This window comes from Heteronotia binoei, chromosome 7 (assembly GCF_032191835.1).
Source record: "Heteronotia binoei isolate CCM8104 ecotype False Entrance Well chromosome 7, APGP_CSIRO_Hbin_v1, whole genome shotgun sequence".
NCBI lineage: Eukaryota > Metazoa > Chordata > Lepidosauria > Squamata > Gekkonidae > Heteronotia > Heteronotia binoei.
This window is the reverse complement of record NC_083229.1, coordinates 25,640,979-25,658,377: the sequence shown is the minus strand read 5'-3', so window position 1 is coordinate 25,658,377 and position 17,399 is coordinate 25,640,979. Positions and strand designations below refer to the sequence as shown.

The window sequence follows — 17,399 nt, the reverse complement described above, 5'->3', positions numbered from 1 at the left end:
CCTGGCTGGCTCATTGTTACAGGTAAACCAGTAAATGAACTTGCTAACTAGTTATGCCCATCAAAGGTAGATTTCTTGTTTTTGAAATGCGACTGTTTGACCCCGTGTAAAACAAAGTGACCACAGTAAATGCTCTTAAAATTGTCATCTTGTTTTCCATTATCTTGAATGTATATAAGATGTCATTGCTGCTCCCCACTGAAATGGTGCGCCCCTGCTGATGAAATATGTATTTACAGATCTGTTGATCCAGTGAGCTTCCAGCAACAAGGATGAAGATCCGTCGTCCATTCAAAACTCTGAGCTGGTTCTCCTTTGTCTCCTTAGCAGCTACAGTTCAATTAATTAACCACGTCAAGGCACAAGGTAATTTTTTCTCTCCCTTTAAGGAGCAAATATATTTCACTCAGGCTCTCTGATGTGCAGAAGTGGTCTCTGGTTTTCTCATAGTTAGTCCGCCCTTTCTCATTGATAAGTTTATCCCACATTTTTCAGGCAAAGTGTAATCCTTCCAAGTTTATCACGTATGGTACATGCCTGTCTTTTGTATAGCTATATTTTGAAGTGTCTGTAGCCCTTTTGCTCCATAAAACAAGTGTAGACTGTGCTGCCTTTAGCATACATCCTTGAGATTGCTTTGTGTTTCTGTTTTCTAGCGTGTTCAATAACTGACCGTCTCTCTTTGCCTTCATAATAGCTGGCTTAACTCATAACAGATATAACAACAGAATGCGTGCTTTCTGGCTGATAGTTACTGAAGTGTGAAACAGTGTGGAAAAACCAGGTTTAGCTTTTGTTGGTTCCTCCTCAGCACTCCTCTTTACTTAGGGAAAGTGTTCAAGGGAATGCTCTGTCTAGCTTAATAACTTTCCCACATACATTACTTAAAACTTTCTAATTCTGTACAATATCCCTTGTATAAAGAAAATATGGATGATATCAGCTGTTTTCTGCTGTTACTGTGCCTCTACCTTGAACTCATACACATATGGAAGAGTTGCCTTTATTTTATTGCAGACCATTGGTTGGTTTTAACTATGACAAAGCCCGTTTGCTTGCCTAAGTATGAAAATGGTTTCTGTTACCATTTGGTAACAGTGGTACGTGGTACCATTTGGTACGTGGCTACCTAGCTATCCATTGCCTTCAATGTTCACACTCGTTGCAATGATCAGATAACACAGAATTGCAGCTTATACCCATTACTGGTATTACAGCTGTCACTGTATGTTTTGTTCATGGGTTGATGCTCTCATTTGTCTTTCAGATCTATTCTGTTTGAATAGTAAATGTTATTATGTAATAATGTTGGGGGGCAAGGGGTTAGGCATTGCAACACAACTTAAAACTATAGATAACTGCTTCAGTTCACAACTGCTTCCTGTCCACCACTGTTTCCATAGCACCTCTTTCTGCCGCTGTTGCAATACCTGGTCAAACTTGCTGTCTGCCTTCCGCGATATTGGGGATTCTGATGTACAGTGGGTGCTGTTCATAAATAAACAGGACACTGCAGCTCTGTTTGTCTACATATGGTGCCCATGTTGACCCCTGGATATGTGGCAGTTACAGTCTCTCTAGAGAATAGCCGTGGTAGTGTCTGTTACCACTGGAAGCTGGCTTGAATGTGCTGAATATGAAGCATGTGGTGGAGCAATCTCTTCTAGTACAGGTCTTAGCTGAATCAGCACACCCAACTGTCTCTATAGTGTAAAGATTATTCCTTTCCATACATGTGTATAGCAGGCAGACCTATTGAAATAATCTTACCCCCATAATTATAATAATTCCTTTCTAATGTACATCATCTATTAGCGCAATTCACTGCAAGAGTGCATGCTGCTTTTGTGCTTTATACCTCAATGCAGCACATCTTTACATGGAAATAAGTTCCTTTTAGTTCGACTGGACTTACTCTCGAGGAATTAGGCCAGGCCCTGTCCACTGGTCTACATTCTGAACAATACAACGAATAATAGGAAAGAGGGCAGATGAGAAGCAGAAGGAAGGTATAATGAGAGGATCTAGCATGACTGGCAGTAGTTACTCTGCACTTTCTACACCCTTTACTCTGCCATTCAAACAAAGTTTGAGGGGTTGTGGCTCAGCGGTAAAGCTTGCTGTGCAGAAGGTGTCAGGTTCAATAATTGGCATCTCTAATGAAAAGATCTAGCAGTGGGTGATGTGAAAGACTTCTGCCTTTTGCTCAGTGTTCCCTCTAAGCTGGGTTAGTGTGAATTAGCTTATAGTTTTTTACCCACCAGCTTATAAACATTTTTGTCTTCGCTCAGGAAGGATGGCCCCAGAACAAACTAATTTATGCAGTAGCTCACAGCTTTAATGCCAGTAGCTCATGAAGTAGAATTTTTGCTCACAAGACCCACAGCTTAGAAGGAGTATTGCCTGAAACTCCAGAGACCTGCTGCCAGGCTGAACAGACAATACAGCCTTGATGGACCGATAGTCTTGATTCAGTATGAAACAGCTTCATGTATCCATCTGTCCAAAGTTTAGGCATAGCTGTTATGTTAAAACGTAGCAAGGTCCATTTTTGCAAAGGCAACTGTTAGCTTTAGGTTCACATCCTCCGTGTTTCAGACCATCTTTCCATGTCTGTGGTCCCAAGTATGCGCTAACAATAAAGCAAAAGATTCAGGTAGGTAGCTGTGTTGATCTGAATCAACCGAAAAGGTTTGTGTCCAGTAGCACTTTTAAGACCAACCGAATTTAATCCTTGGTTTTATAGGCGGAATTATAGCCAGAATTAAACATCTTAAAGATGCCACTGGACTCAAAGTCTGTTCAATTTAATGAAAATTAGCCAAGTGTTAACGTTATCTGTATAGGTTAAAGCCTCGAACGTGCCTCTAGCCAGCTTCTGGGTGAATGCATTAATGCTGCTGCCAGCCGTTCATTTGCACATTCCCGTGAAACTGCTTAACAAGCTTGAGTGACTGTGTCAGTTAACTTGCTTAAATTTGGACTGATTCTGTTTCTTTTCTTGCAAGAAGTAAGATTTTGTTCTACAGGCTATAAAGGTGTCCCACAGAAATAAAGATTTCCAATTCAGGTTGGTGACTCCGAAGTCATTCCCATCAATATCTTGTTGTTTGTCCAAGAGTTAGATTTTTTTTTATAAAAAACTTTCTCTAGTTGTATGTATTTTCTTGTGCATAAACCAGTCTTTGCATAATTAAGTGAAGCATTTGCCCATTTGGTCATATCTGCCATCAAAAATCAGCTTGGGAATTGGTTGGTTTTGTTCTCCCCTACCCCATATGAACACGCATTAATATTTATTGAAAATTATCTAGTTATGTAAAGACTGTCCTGCACAATTCCTCTAGCCTGTTGTGTCGTAGCTTTCCAGTATATACACAGACGCATCTGTATTTCTTTTCCTACCTGTGTTGAATGAGGGAGCGGTTTAGAGGTTGCGGAAATGTGCCTTGTTTGGTGATGGCTAACTACTAGTGATTTCTGTTTCTTTGGAAGGCAAGGGCCATGACTCAGTGGTAGATTCCATTCCCAACAACAACCAGTTAAAGGGTTTATGGTAGCAGTGCTGGCCTCTAGGCATGAGACCTTGGAGAGTTGTGGCCACACTTGGAGAGATTAGGCTACACTTAAGGGAGAAATTGGAGGTACACGTACACCACTGTCATGCTGGCATGCTGACATTACTTCTGGTAAAAACCAGAAGCCATATCATTAGATGCTCTGGCATTCAGACAAACCCTATGGTTATATCATAGAATTTTTTGTAAATGCTAGAGTACATACACTTCTAGTTTTGATTAGAAGTGATGTCAGCTCACCAGTGTCATGCTGGCATAGACTCCACCCCCCATTTCCTCCTGACTGGGCCGCAAGTGCCAGAGGCAAAGCAGCAGGATGCCAGAGGTCTCCCTCTATAGCGAGAGGCCGGCATTCCTATCTATGCTGGTAAGAACATAAAAGAAGCCATGTTGGATCAGGCCAATGGCCCATCCAGTCCAGCACTCTGTGTCACACAGTGGCCAAAAAACCAGGTGCCATCAGTAGGTCCATCAGGGGGGCCAGGACACTAGAAGCCCTCCCACTGTGCCCCCCGCCCCAGCACCAAGAATACAGAGCATCACTGCCCCAGACAGAGAGTTCCAACAATGCACTGTGGCTAATAGCCACTGATGGACCTTTGTTCCATATGTTTATCCGATCTCCTCTTGAAGCTGTCTATGCTTGTAGCCACCACCACCTCCCGTGGCAGTGAATTCCATGTGTTAATCACCCTTTGGTTGAAGAAGTACTTCCTTTTATTAGTTCTAACCTGACTGCTCAGCAATTTCATTGAATGTCCATGAATTCTTGTATTGTGAGAAAGAGAGAAAAGTATTTCTTTCTCTACCTTCTCTATCCTATGCATAATTTTGTAAACCTCTATTATGTCACCCCTCAGTCAACGTTTCTCCAAGCTAAAGAGCCCCAAATGCTTTAGCCTTTTTTCAGAAAGGTCTAGAAAAGTCTAGATGGACCAGTGCTGTGCCCCAGTATAAGGCTGATTCTTATGTTTCTCGGACAGAAAGAGAGTCCTATGCCCACTTATGTGAAAAAAAATCTGGAAGAACTGTGCCATTCTAAACAGTTACACCTTGATTTCAATTAGGGTTGCCAAGTCCAATTCAAGAAATATCTGGGGACTTTGGGGGTGGAGCCAGGAGACTTTGGGGTGGAGCCAGGAGACTTTGGGGGTGGAGCCAGGAGACATTGGGGTGGAGCCAGGAACAAGGGTGTGACAAGCATGATTGAACTCCAAGGGAGTTCTGGCCATCACATTTAAAGAGACAGCACACCTTTTTAAACGTCTTCCTTCCATAGGAAATAATGAAGGATAGGGGCACCTTCTTTTGGGGCTCAGAGAATTGGACCCCCTGGTCCAATCGTTTTGAAACTTGGGGGATCCTTTGGGGAGAGGCACTAGATATTATACTGAAAATTTGGTGCCTCTACCTCAAAAAACAGCTCCCACAGAGCTCCCAAAACCTCCAGCTCAATTCCCCATTATACCCTATGAGAATTGATCTCCACATAGGGAATAATGAAGTGCTCAGCAGATGTTTCCCTCCCCTCCCCCTTTCTGGGGACTCTGAAGCGAGGGATTGGCCTCTCTACTTACGAGTTGCTGCCAACTTCTTCAAAGTAACACAGACACACGAAACCAAGAGGAAGCCTTTCAATCGGAGACTGAAGCCTCCGGAGGTGGAAAGTCACATGGTCCTCTGGGGGGCAGGGCTTCTCCCTGCTGGCCAGCTGACTGGGGCCGGTAAGGAGCCTGGGAAAGCGGAAGAACCCCCACTGGGACCTGGGGATTGGCAAGCCTAGTTGGGGGGGGGCATTCCAAGGGTGGATGGGGACTTCACACAGGGGGCACTCTGGTTTTTGGGAAAACTTTACGATTAAATTGGGCTTAAACTATAGGGTTTGCTCCAAAACCAGAGCGTCCCCCACATGACATCCCCAACAAGATGATATCACTATCAGGTATAACTGCCAAGAATGGTACTGGGAATCAAAACCTGCAAGTAAGCCTCTGTAAAGTGTCAAAATTTAGCTTAGAGCTAATTTTCTTTCCATGTGACTTGACAAATATTTTAAAAGTTGTATTTCTCACCATTGGATTGCATTAAGTCTGAGTTTTTTTAAAAAACAATTTTTTGTATACTTGTTTGTCAAAATTAATTGCTTACAGTTTGCATTACTGGGAGGTGAAGGGTTCACTTAATTTTAAAAAATGAATTTGATGTTTTCATAAATCAGTGGGTGCCATTCATACTGCCCTGCTTCATTCGGTCCCTGAACTGCAAAGAAATCTTGAATTTCAGATTGCTTCTTGTAGTTCCCATCAGTTGATGTGTTCACACTACACTAAATAATGTGTTTTACATCCAGATTTTTACTGTGTAAGAATAGCAAAAATCTGGATGTAAAACACATGATTTATTGTAGTGTGAATGCACCAAGACTGTTTTCAAAACTGTCTAGAAGTTCCCAGCTATTCTAGTAAGGATTTAATATGCTTAGCATTGCCATCTTTGGCCTTGGAAATTCCTGGAGATTTGGGGGCGGTGCCTGGGAGAGGGACATCAGCAGGAATGCGAATTCTGTGGTATACCATAGTATTTACCCCTTGAAGCTGCTGTTTCATCCTAATCTCTGTCATCTAGAGATCAGTTATAATTTGGGGAGGTGTAATTCTGGGCCACATCTTGAGGCTGAGAACCCTACTAACAATATCATCCTAAACTGAATTACAACCCTCTAAGTCAATGCTGAGCAGGTCTACTCAAAATACTATGACCGATTCCCCGCTCACCTTGTTTCGGTCTCATTGCTCCTTTTCCCTGCGGGGCTGCTGCTGGATTTTGCACAAACTGCCCCAGCCGGTTGAATTGCCCCACCCCTTTTCAAGTTCCCTCCATGGCAGACAGAAACCAGTTTTCAGAGGATCCTGCCTGCTGCAGAGGGAACTTGAAGAGAGGTGGGGCAACTTGCTTGTCCAGGACAGCTTGTGCGAAATCCAGCAGCAGCACCGCGTAGAAGAGGAGAGTGAGAGCGACATAAGGCTAGTGGGAAATCGGTCCGTGTCTACTCAATGTATTGCATTGTAATTTCCTGTATCGTGCTTAGCATGATCTTTCAGATTTCATCCCAACTCATAATTAGGGCCACATTTTCAAAGAACTGTGGTGGCTGATGGACTGTCTCTCTGTATGAACCTGAATGGTCTTTTTGATGGCGCCTGAAGGTGTGGGTAACATCTTTTAAATTCAACCATATCATCATATGAGATATTGGCACTTTCCACAGAAATTTAAGTACTCTTGAATGTCATTGATATCTATAGGGATTAGTTTCATAATTTTGTGTAATAAAATGTAATTTCCATGCAGTCACTATGTGAAGTTTGGAGCATCACGCTACTGTTAGGATTGCCAGATCCCCCAGTGCGGACAGGTGTCTCCCAATTTCAGGTGCTCCTCTGCCCCACAAATCATCCCCTTTTAACTGGCAGCAACCTAGAAACCATCATGAAATGCCTATGAAAACTGGAAGTGATGTAGGCACGTTGGGGGCATCAGGGGCAATGCTCTGGTTTTGGGGCAAAACTCTATGATTTTAAACAAAAATTACCAGAGGGTGTTTTCGCACTTACCTTTTACTGGCGCGACGACCCTCCTCACGCCGGCGGATCTGCAGTGATTTCGCACTAGAAGCGCCGGCGCAGCCCATTGCGCCGGCTACTTCCGTCGCTAAGCCAGCGCAAATGGAAACCGCCAAGAAGCAGGAAAACGTTTGCGCTGGCTTAGCGACGGAAGTAGCCGGCTCTTTGGGCTGCGCCGGCGCTTCTAGTGCGAAATCACTGCAGATCCGCCGGCGTGAGGAGGGTCGTCGCGCCAGTAAAACGTAAGTGCGAAAACACCCATAGAGTTTTGCCCCCAAACCAGAGCGTTGCCCCCTAACATCCCTGATGTGTCTATGTCATTTCTGGTTTTGGAGGCTCATCATGATACTCCTCTCTGTATGGCTCCTCTCCACTCCCAGAAATTCCCTCACCCTCCCCTGCTGACGTGACAATCGGACTTGGCAATCCTAACTACTGGAAAGGGTTAGCTGTTCACCAACCTACCAAAGTGTCATAATGAGTAGTCACATTTACTGAGCTAACACTAAAGTAAAATATATCTATATATATTCATATGTGTGCAATATAGATGTAGAACATAGAACACTGGAACAGTACTAACAGGGGCTTCATCCCAAGACCCAGATCCCCATCCCAAGATGGGCTTATGAATGTTTTAAATAAAACAAGAAATATACCGTACCTATTAGAGTTGCCAGCTCTGCCTTGGGAAAATACTAGAGATTTAGGAACACTGCCTGGGGTGAGTGGGCGGACTTAGGGGAAGGGGGAGGACTAGTAGGGATATGATGCTATAGAGCAGAGGTGCCGAACTCATTTGTAATGAGGGCCAGATCTGACATAAATGTGACCTTGTTGGGCTGGGCCAACAATGTAATACCAGGTAGCATAGGTATAAAGTTTATAAAGGACACAGACAAGCATGATTATATATATATATATATATATATATATATATATATATATATATATATATAAAAATATCTTAAAATAAAACATGCTTAAAACATTAGCACTCGTTGGTCTTAAAGCCACTTTCTTTGTATCTCTGCCATGGGATCCATGGAACTGGGCAATGGAGCTCTGGCTCTTTCCCCAGGGGACCAGGAGTGGGGGAAACCTTGACCAATAGTAGCTTGGCTTAGTAGCTCTCCTGTGCGAGAGAGCCTGGCAAAGCAAGCTATTCCTCCCCAAGAGAAGAGCCTCAGCCAATGGAGGAAATAGAGATTTTGCTCTGTGCGATTGAGCAAGCCTGCCAAAGCAAGCTGTGATGCAGAAGGAAGCAAGAGAGAGAGAGAAGGAAGCAAATGACAGACAATTGCTGGGGGGCCTGATAGGAGCTCTCCGGGGGCCTGATTTGGCCCCTGGGATGCATGTTTGACACCCCTGCGTATATCATTTGCCCTCTGAAGTTGCCATTTTCTCCAGGGAAACTGACATCTGCAGACTGGGGATCCTCCACCCAAACCTGGGGGCTGGCAAGCCTATCTGTCACTGCCTCATGGGGGAAGGCAGGGAGTAAGAGTGCCAGACAGATGGAACCGTCACTGTTTTCAACCAAACGTCTGGTGAAACATCTCTGCCTTACAGGCCCAGCAGAACTGCATTAGATTCTGCAGGGCATGGATGTTATTTGGTAGAGAGGTGCGCCATTTTGGAGCCAGGGCACAAAATGCCTTGGCTGTTGTCAAGGTCAGCTGGATATCTCTTGGGCCGGGGACCAGACCACCAATAACTCCTTTTCTGCCAAGTGCAAAGCTCTTCTGGGGTCAAAGAGAGGACTTTTTGTTGTGTTTCGTCAAATTCTTTTGTTCTATATTTTGTTTTTAATCATACTTTGAATATATTTTGTTTTTAACTATACTTTAAATATACTTTGCCCTTCTTGTTTGTTCAAGGCAGCTTACAAGAAATAATGAAAACGTTGCACATTAAAATAAATACCTAAATAAAATAACTCAAGACCTCTCCTTCCACTCCCCCAAAATATTTTTTCTTGTCAAGTCACAGCTGATTTATTGTGACCCTGTAGATTTTTCAAGACAAGAGAAATTCAGAGGTGGTTTGCCATTACCTGCCTCTGTCATGATGCTGGTATTCCTTGGAGGTCTCCCATCCAAATCTGATGAGATTGCGTTAGCTTCAGCTATTTGTTTATTTGTTATTTTTTTGTTTTATACTATTATGTTTGGCACTTCCTGGAAGGTGGGGTATAAATGTACACAACTAACAATATGTATAGTTTTGTTTCAGATATGATAGCTTTCTAAGTAAAGATATCTCCAGTAATGCAGGTTGCCCCTGAAATATGTAATTTGCCCCACCTTTTGTATGAAATTATACATTCCAGGAAGGGAAGTCCCCTGAGTTATTTCTCCTTGAAAGGAAAATAAGGGTGCAGCAATTTTACAAGAATTCTATTAAGCACATTGTTTTGCTTTCAAGAAAGTGACATGATCATGTAGTGACATGAGCGACATTATCATGAAGTGCAGTTTCTTTTAAATAAGTTGCCAGGTTCCCCGGCCACTGGTGGAGATGGGGAGGTTTAGGGTTCCTAGATTCAGGTTGGAAAACTCCTGAAGATTTGGGGGTGGAGCCTGGAGGGGGGCTGGGACCTCAGTAGGGTACAATGCCCATAGAGGCTGCCCACCAAAACATCCAGACCGATTTCTCAGTAGGCTTGTTCCGGTCTTGGAGCCCTTTTCTCCCCTGCGCTTCTGTCTGATTTCACACAAGTTAGCTGCTGCAGGGCTGCGACTTGCCCTGCCTCTTTCCTGCGGCAAGCAAGATCCTCTGAAAACCAGTTTCTGCTTGCTGTGGGAAAGAGGCGGGGCAAATTGCAGCCTCTCAGCAACTTGTCTGAAATCGTACAGAAGGACCAGGGCGGGGGGGAAGGGCTCTGAGACTGGAACAAGCCTGGTGAGAAATCAGTCCCACTTTCTACATGGGAGTCGATCTCTTTAGCTATAATTCTGGGGGATCCCCAGTTCCCACCTGGATGCTGGCATACCTATTTGTATGCTATACTGCTTCAGCATATGGGTAGGGAATTGTGTGCTTGAATGTTCCCTCTTAGGAAAAAATAGCGGCTTGGATCCAGCCCAGACATTTCCACAATGATTTCTACTCACAGGCCATGATTTTCCTGCCTCTTCTTCTCATGGTAGCCCAAAATGCCCCATTAAATTCTGTTCTTGAGGGCCCCCTTTGCCCCGAGAGCAGGATTTTCAGGGGCATTTTGGGCTACTGTGGAAGGGGCAGGGCTTTTTTTGTAGCAGGAACTCCTTTGCATATTAGGCCACACCCCTCTAATGTAGTCAATCCTCCAAGAGCTTACAGGGCTCTTCGTACAGAGCCTACTGTAAGCTCCAGGATGATTGGCTACATTAGAGGGGTGTGGCCTAACATGCAAAGGAGTTCCTGATACAAAAGAAGCCATAGGAAAGGGGAAAATAGCACTCCATGAATGGAAATCCTTGCTTTCCTGGAAATGCTAGTTCGGATCCAAACCAGTTTCCTTAAGAAGGCAGTTCAAATATATGGTTTCCCCTCCCATATTCTTCAGTGGTAGAAATCATTTTGTGATTCAGCTGGTCACGTAGCATAACGAAAAGCTATTTAAGCTCAGCCAGCCCCATTTGCTGTATGGCAGCTGTCAGCAAGGTGTTCTGTTTTCTTCCCCTTTCTCATACTTAAGTGGCTTGTCTCCTCTTGCTTCAGTTGCTCAATGGATGCCTTGTATGTCAGATTCCTCTGGGGGCTTAGTCTGTGGAGCAAACCACATTAGTTGATCTAACTAACCATAAATAAATAATAGGGAGGGAAATTAGGGTAAAGGTAAAAACAAAATAGATTTAAGCTGGCTTGATAATGTTATTGTTCATATGTCCTTAACTTTTTGTGTGTGTAGCTCAGCTCTTCCACTGGCTAAACTTATGTGAGGATACATAAATTCTGTGGAGCAACACAGAAAAAGAATACCAGCTTGCAACATTAATGTACCTTCTGTATCTGCTTAGGACGAAGCCTGCTTTATCTTAAAAATTTCTCTGCCAGCTTTCCACCCAAAGGGAGTCCCCAGGATGGCAAGCATCAAACACTAAAACATTTCAACATTAAAAACATTTAATAATTCAATATGAATAGACGTCACATAAAAATAAATAAACAACAGGGAGGGTTTTGTCTCTGCCCTCTCCAAGCTCCATCTCCATATCTCCAGGAATCTCCCAACCTTAGAGTTGCCAGGTCCGACTCAGGCAATATCTGGGGGCTATGGGGGTGGAGCCAGGAGACTTTTGGGGGTGGAGCCAGGAGCAGAGGTGTGACAAACCTGATTGAACGGCAAAGGAAGTTCTGGGCATCACATTTAAAGGGACATGTTCCTTTTAAATGCCTTCTTTCCATTGGAAATAATGGAGGATGGGGGCACGTTCTTTTGGGGCTCATAGAATTGGACCCCCTGGTCCAATCCTTTTGGGGAGGGGATTGAGGAGAGGCACAAGATGCTATGCTGAAAATTTGGTGCCTCTACCTCAAGAAACAGCAACCGCCCCCCACCCCGAGCCCCAAATACCGACAGATCATTTATTATACTCTATGGGAATCAGTCTCCATAGGGTAGAAAGGAGTGCCCAGTGGACATGCCTCCCACCCCCTGCTTTCTGATAACCCTGAAGTGGAAGGGAGGGTCCCCAAACCAGCGGATCCCCTGCCCCCAACCCAACCCCACCCAGCCTGGATCTGGCAACTCTACCCTCCCATCCCCCATCTCGTGGTTGAGAGGACCTGGCAACCCTAGGGGTAAAGAGGAAGCTGTTTGCGGGGTTGATGTGAGGACTGTGGAGCATGTAAAGAAGAGAAAGGGAAGGCTGCTCAGCAAGGCACAAGGGTGGAATTCTAGCAGGAGCTCCTTTGCATATTAGGCCACACCCCCTGATGTAGCCAATCCTCCAAGAGCTTGCAAAAAAGAGCCTTGTAAGCTCCAGGAGGATTGGCTACATCAGGGGTGTGTGGCCTAATATGCAAAGGAGCTCCTGCTAGAATTCCACCCCTGGCAAGGCATAATGACTTGGCAAGATGTTTGGATGGGTCCAGGACCAAGCTGCATAATTGGTTGACCCCCTCTAAGCTAAACACAACCCTCCACTTGTGTGGCCTGCCAGATGTTCGTTAATTACCTTATTTCTGTAGTCCCAGCAAAAATAGGAGATTATCAGGCTACTTGTACATGGTGGGTTATGCTTGACTGGGTGGGTCAGAGATTGTACAGACCTGGGCGAAGGTCTTTTGCAGAGGCGTGGAACCGTAATTAAAAATTGGGGATAAGTATATCTGCATGTGTCTGGAGTCTGTCACTTTCTGGTATGTGGTTTTTAAGGTCAGGACTATCAGCTTCTTTTACGCTAGAATGCAAGCTTGTTTATACCGATAGGTTGAGTGCTCTGACTTTTCTACCCAGGGACTGTGAGAATTGTGCGTTTGCGATAGTTTGCGCTTTCTTTTGTTACATGGATTCACTTACAGAACTACAGTTGTCAGAGTCCATTGGTAAAAAGACATGACAGTTGGACAGATTTATATTTATAGAATAAATGTGCCGTGGGTGGCGTTCTGCCTTAAAATAAGGATAACTTGCTACCCTTACCTGGCAGCTCGAGGGAGTCAGGCAATCTATTTATTTATTTACATGATTTGTAATTTACATTTCTTATTGAGATTCAAGGTGGACTATGCAATGCAAGTCTTTGCAGTCAAGACATCTGATAAGCAAAGTAATAGGACTAAGACTGCAGAAATCTGAAACAAAGAGTGTTTAGACATGATAGGTTAACAATGCCAAAACATGGATTCACACAGGTAGAAAACAATAACTGTTTTCCCACACACCTTATCTCGGAGTGACGTCCCTCTTCACCGCGCAGTGTCTGCTCGGATTTCTCACCATCTGCTCTGCAGAAGCAGAAAGTGCCGGGGCTTCTGCGTCGCAAATGTAAATCGCTAAAACCCAGTTTACATTAGCGACGCAAAAACCATGGCTCTTCCTGCTTCTGCGGAGCAGATGGTGGGAAATCCGAGCAGACGCTGCGCGGTGAAGAGGGACGTCACTCCGAGGTAAGCTGTGTGGGAAAACGGTTTATGTATGGAAAGCAAGATAATAATACAGCAGTCAGATCATATATCCTATAGCCCTGTTCCCTTTATTAAAGCAGCTTCTTGAACCAAAGCATTATAATATAGCCCTGTTATCTTTATAGAATCATGGAGTTTTCCTAAGAGAGGGCATTCCACAAGGTAGGGGCCACTACAGAGAATGCACCTGTAGGGGCCATTTTTGCTGTCGTCCATTTGCAGGGTGGCGTCTTTAGAAGGCCTTGCTCACAAGCAAAGCTGTTGTGGTGGGGCACAGGAGGAGTTGTGCAGATATGAGAGTTCAAGGCCATGAAGGGCTTTGCATTTGATGGCCATCACCTTGCATTGACCTCAGTCACTGATGAGCAGCCATTGGAGTGACCGCAGAATGGATATGATATGAATGCTCCTCCTGGCTCCTAGTAATTGAGCTGCAGCACTTTGTACTAGCTGGAGACTCTTCAAAGTACTGTTGCCAGGTCCTTCCTGGCCATTGGCAGAGGATGGGATGGGGGGGGGGGGTAGGGTTGTCAGACCAGGGAGATTTGGAGAAGGAGCCTGGAGATTTGGGGAAGGAGCCTGGGGAGAACAGAAACCTCAGAGGGGCACAATGCCATAGAACCCACCCTCCAACGCATCCATTTTCTCCAGGGAAAACTAATCTCTGTAGTCTGGAGCTGAGCTGTAATTCCAGGGAATCACCAGTTCCCAAGTGGAGGCTAACATTCCTACTTCAAGAACAGATCTAGAATACATTGCAGTAGTCTAGTCTCAGTGTTACTGTGGCATGGCTCCAGGTGGCCAAAATGGATGAGCCGAGTTAGGGGGCCCGAGGCTGCCTTCTGGTCTTGGGCGGGGGGGATAAAGGAGAAAGATATATCCGTTCACTCTCCCAAACCCATGGCTTCAACTGATTGCTGCTGGGGTCCATGCATCTTGTATTGGGGCATGTCACAGCCACCACTGCCCTTTGAAAATTATGACACTTCTTGTTTCTCACATGCATCTGAAAACATGCATTCAAATTTGTGCTTTGGAAAATACAGCCTGAAATAACTCCTCCTTTATAGTCTTATTTACAGAAAACCTAAGATGCTAGGAAAGGAATATTATGTTGTTCTCAATCTTCACCACATACAAGAATGGATCATATATAACAATGAGCACATAGTACATTGCCTTTGCTTACTAAACTGCAGCTTTAACCTCTAACTCATGTGTTTCTTCATATTTTCCTGTGGGATCAGTAGTCCCTTTGTAATTGACTGGGGAGGCCGTAATGCATCTTAACATATTCAGTGTAATTTCACAAACTAATAGACTAGCATCATGAAACTCTCTGATAACCTGCATCTTTTGTCTTGTCTGACATGTGTCTCTTGTGCTAATTTGAATGTCTCTGTGTGCTGTGATACTAATATTTAAAATTAAATATGATCAATCTTTTTTGACGCTTCAACCATTGTATTTTTGCTTCCCTTTCAGTGGCCCCGCCATCCAGATTAAGATATACTGTAGTTAATCATGACAGTATTCAGATTTCATGGAAGGCTTCTAAAGGGCAGATCGATGGGTATAAACTTCTCGTCACCCCAAATTCAGGTAAAAGAAAAGACAAAACACTGTATTTTCCTTTCACAAAGAGTTTTAAAAGTGCTCTGGAGATGTCCAGCATTTCTCAGAAGATTAGGGATGGCTGCTTTGAGATGAAGTGGCAAACAGAGTTCCCTGGAGGGAAAAGCAAAGCTCTTTCCACTGCCTAGGTTTTATGGCATATATATTTATGTAGAATGAAAGACTTCTCAGAGTAGAACAGTACACACATGGGGCCCACCTTGGTTACAGGCATAGCGTTGCCAGTGGAGATGGGGTCCCCTGTCACCAGGCCTTGCCCCTCAGCCACCAATCAGTTGGCTGGTGGGGGGAGTTACCAGGAGAGAGAGAAGGGCCTAGACCTTGTCACAAGCATCACATAGGAAGTGATGTCATCACACCAGTGAAGTCCAGTTGATGCTCTGGTTGTTGAAAAAATCTCTATGGTAGAATCTAGTTTTACCATAAAGTTTTTGCTTAAATACCAGAGCCTGAGTGTAGTAGCATGATAACATTATTTTCTGCATGACACTAGTGATGACACCTGGGCCTTTCTCTAGGTAAGTCCTCCCATCCTCCGCTGGTTGTAGGTTGCCAGGTCCAATTCAGGAAATATCTGGGGACTTTGGGGATGGAGTCACAGGAGCAAGGTTGTGACAAGCATGATTAAACTCTGAAGGGAGTTCTGGCCATCATATTTAAAGGGACCGTGCTCCTTTTAAAAGCCTTCCTTCCACTGGAAATAATGGAGGATGTGGGCATCTTTTGGGGAGTGCAGAGAATTGGAGCCCCTGGCCCAATCTTTTTGAAACTTGGGAGGTTTTTTTGAGGAGAGGCACCAGATGCTATGCTGAAAATTTAGTGCCTCTACCTCAAGAAACAATCCCTCCAGAGCCTCAGACATCCACAGATCAATTCTCCATTGTACCCTTTAGGGACCAGTCTCCCATGGGTAGCCCAGCAGACATTCAACCCCCATACCCCACATTCTGAAAACCCTGAAGTGGGAGGAGGGCCTCTAAACCAGGGGATTCCCTGCCCCCAACTGGAGATTGGCAATCCTAGATGGTTGCCAGGAGGGATCTGACAAACCTATTCAGACATGATGCTTAGTATGTGTTGGGGGGGGGTCCTAAATCTGCAGCCACCCTGCTTCTTTGAAAGCAGCGAAATGGCGCAGCCTACCCAGTACTGCTCTTCAGAATGTAAATGGGATGATCACATTTGAATACTCCCAAGAGGGGAAAAAGACTGCAACTTGGGCAAAGCCCCTTTACCTGACATTCCAGCCTTTTTGCAGACAAGAATTCTTAAAATGTGGGGAAGCAGAGGTGGAATTCTAGCAGGAGCTCCTTTATATATTAGGCCACATACCCCTGATGTAGCCAATCCTCCAAGAGCTTACAAGGCTCATTTTTGTAAGCTCTTGGAGGATTGGCTACATCAGGGGGTGTAGCCTAATATGCAAAGGAGCTCCTGCTAGAATTCCACCCCTGGAAGGAAGTATTGCTTCCCCAGTATCTATAAGGATGGGAATCCCAGGCAGCTCAGGAGTTTGTGTATTTAAACCTGCCAGTGGATGTGAAGAATTAACAAGCAGTAGTTTCCTCATTAAGGAGACATGTAGAGACAAGATTAAAATGTCATAATTCTGAAGCATGCCAAAGGAGTGCATTATTTATGTTGAGGCACACACACACACATATATGGCTGTATGAATATACATGGCTGTGTATAATAGGTGCACAGTTACTTATCCTCATAAGGAGCAGAGAGAGTTTGGCAAGGTGGCTAATTAAGTTCTGGGAATTTTCAAGAGGGAAGTAGGAAAGGATTCCTCAGAGCTGTTGCCAGCTGGAACAGTAAAAAAAAGCAGCTTCGTATGATTTAAGCGTGGCGTTCTGTAGCTTCTATGATACTATTGCTTGAATGGTATGAAAATGTTAGTTTTTGCGCGATCTTCATTTTAAACCACTGTTTCTCTTTTGCAGGTGGAAAAACCGATGAGCTCACTCTTCCGAACAATGCAAACAAAGCAATTATTCAAGGTCTTCTCCCAGACCAGAGCTATACAGTTCAGATAGTGGCCTTTGCGAAAAACCAAGATAGTAAAGCCACCCAAGGCCAGTTCCGAAGTATGTAACTGTTTACTCCAGTTTTGTGTCTGATTCGAAGGGATTTTGCTTTGGGAGAAAATAACTGAAGACAAACATGTGATATGTTCATAGAAGGGTTCCTTTTATCTTTTTGTTGTTCAGTCGCATGGTCAAGTTCGACTCTTTTGTGACCCCATGGACCAAGTCACTCCAGGCCCTCCAGTCTTCCACCATCCTCCGAAGTCTGCTCAAATTCACGTTAGTTACATCAGTAATGCTGTCCAGCCATCTCATCTTTTGCCGTCCCCTTCTTCTTTTGCCTTCTGTCTTTCCCAGCATCAGGATCCTTTTATCTACCTAGTGTCATATAAAAATAATTGTAGAACTGAAGA

The 17,399-nt window shown here is 44.3% G+C and overlaps 1 protein-coding gene across 4 annotated transcripts in view; it reads left to right on the top strand.

Annotated features, from left to right (window-relative positions):
- Positions 1 to 237: 237 nt before the first annotated feature.
- Positions 238 to 17,399, top strand: part of COL14A1 (collagen type XIV alpha 1 chain) — a 193,319-nt gene continuing 176,157 nt past the window's right edge. For 3 of the 4 annotated variants that reach the window (XM_060243263.1, XM_060243262.1, XM_060243264.1), the window contains exons 1-3: positions 238 to 366; positions 14,804 to 14,920; positions 16,903 to 17,046. In XM_060243263.1, coding sequence (XP_060099246.1) covers positions 273 to 366; positions 14,804 to 14,920; positions 16,903 to 17,046 — 355 coding nt within the window. In that variant the 5' untranslated portion in view covers positions 238 to 272. The remainder of the gene's footprint in view (positions 367 to 14,803; positions 14,921 to 16,902; positions 17,047 to 17,399) is intronic. The other variant, XM_060243265.1, reaches the window with a different exon arrangement.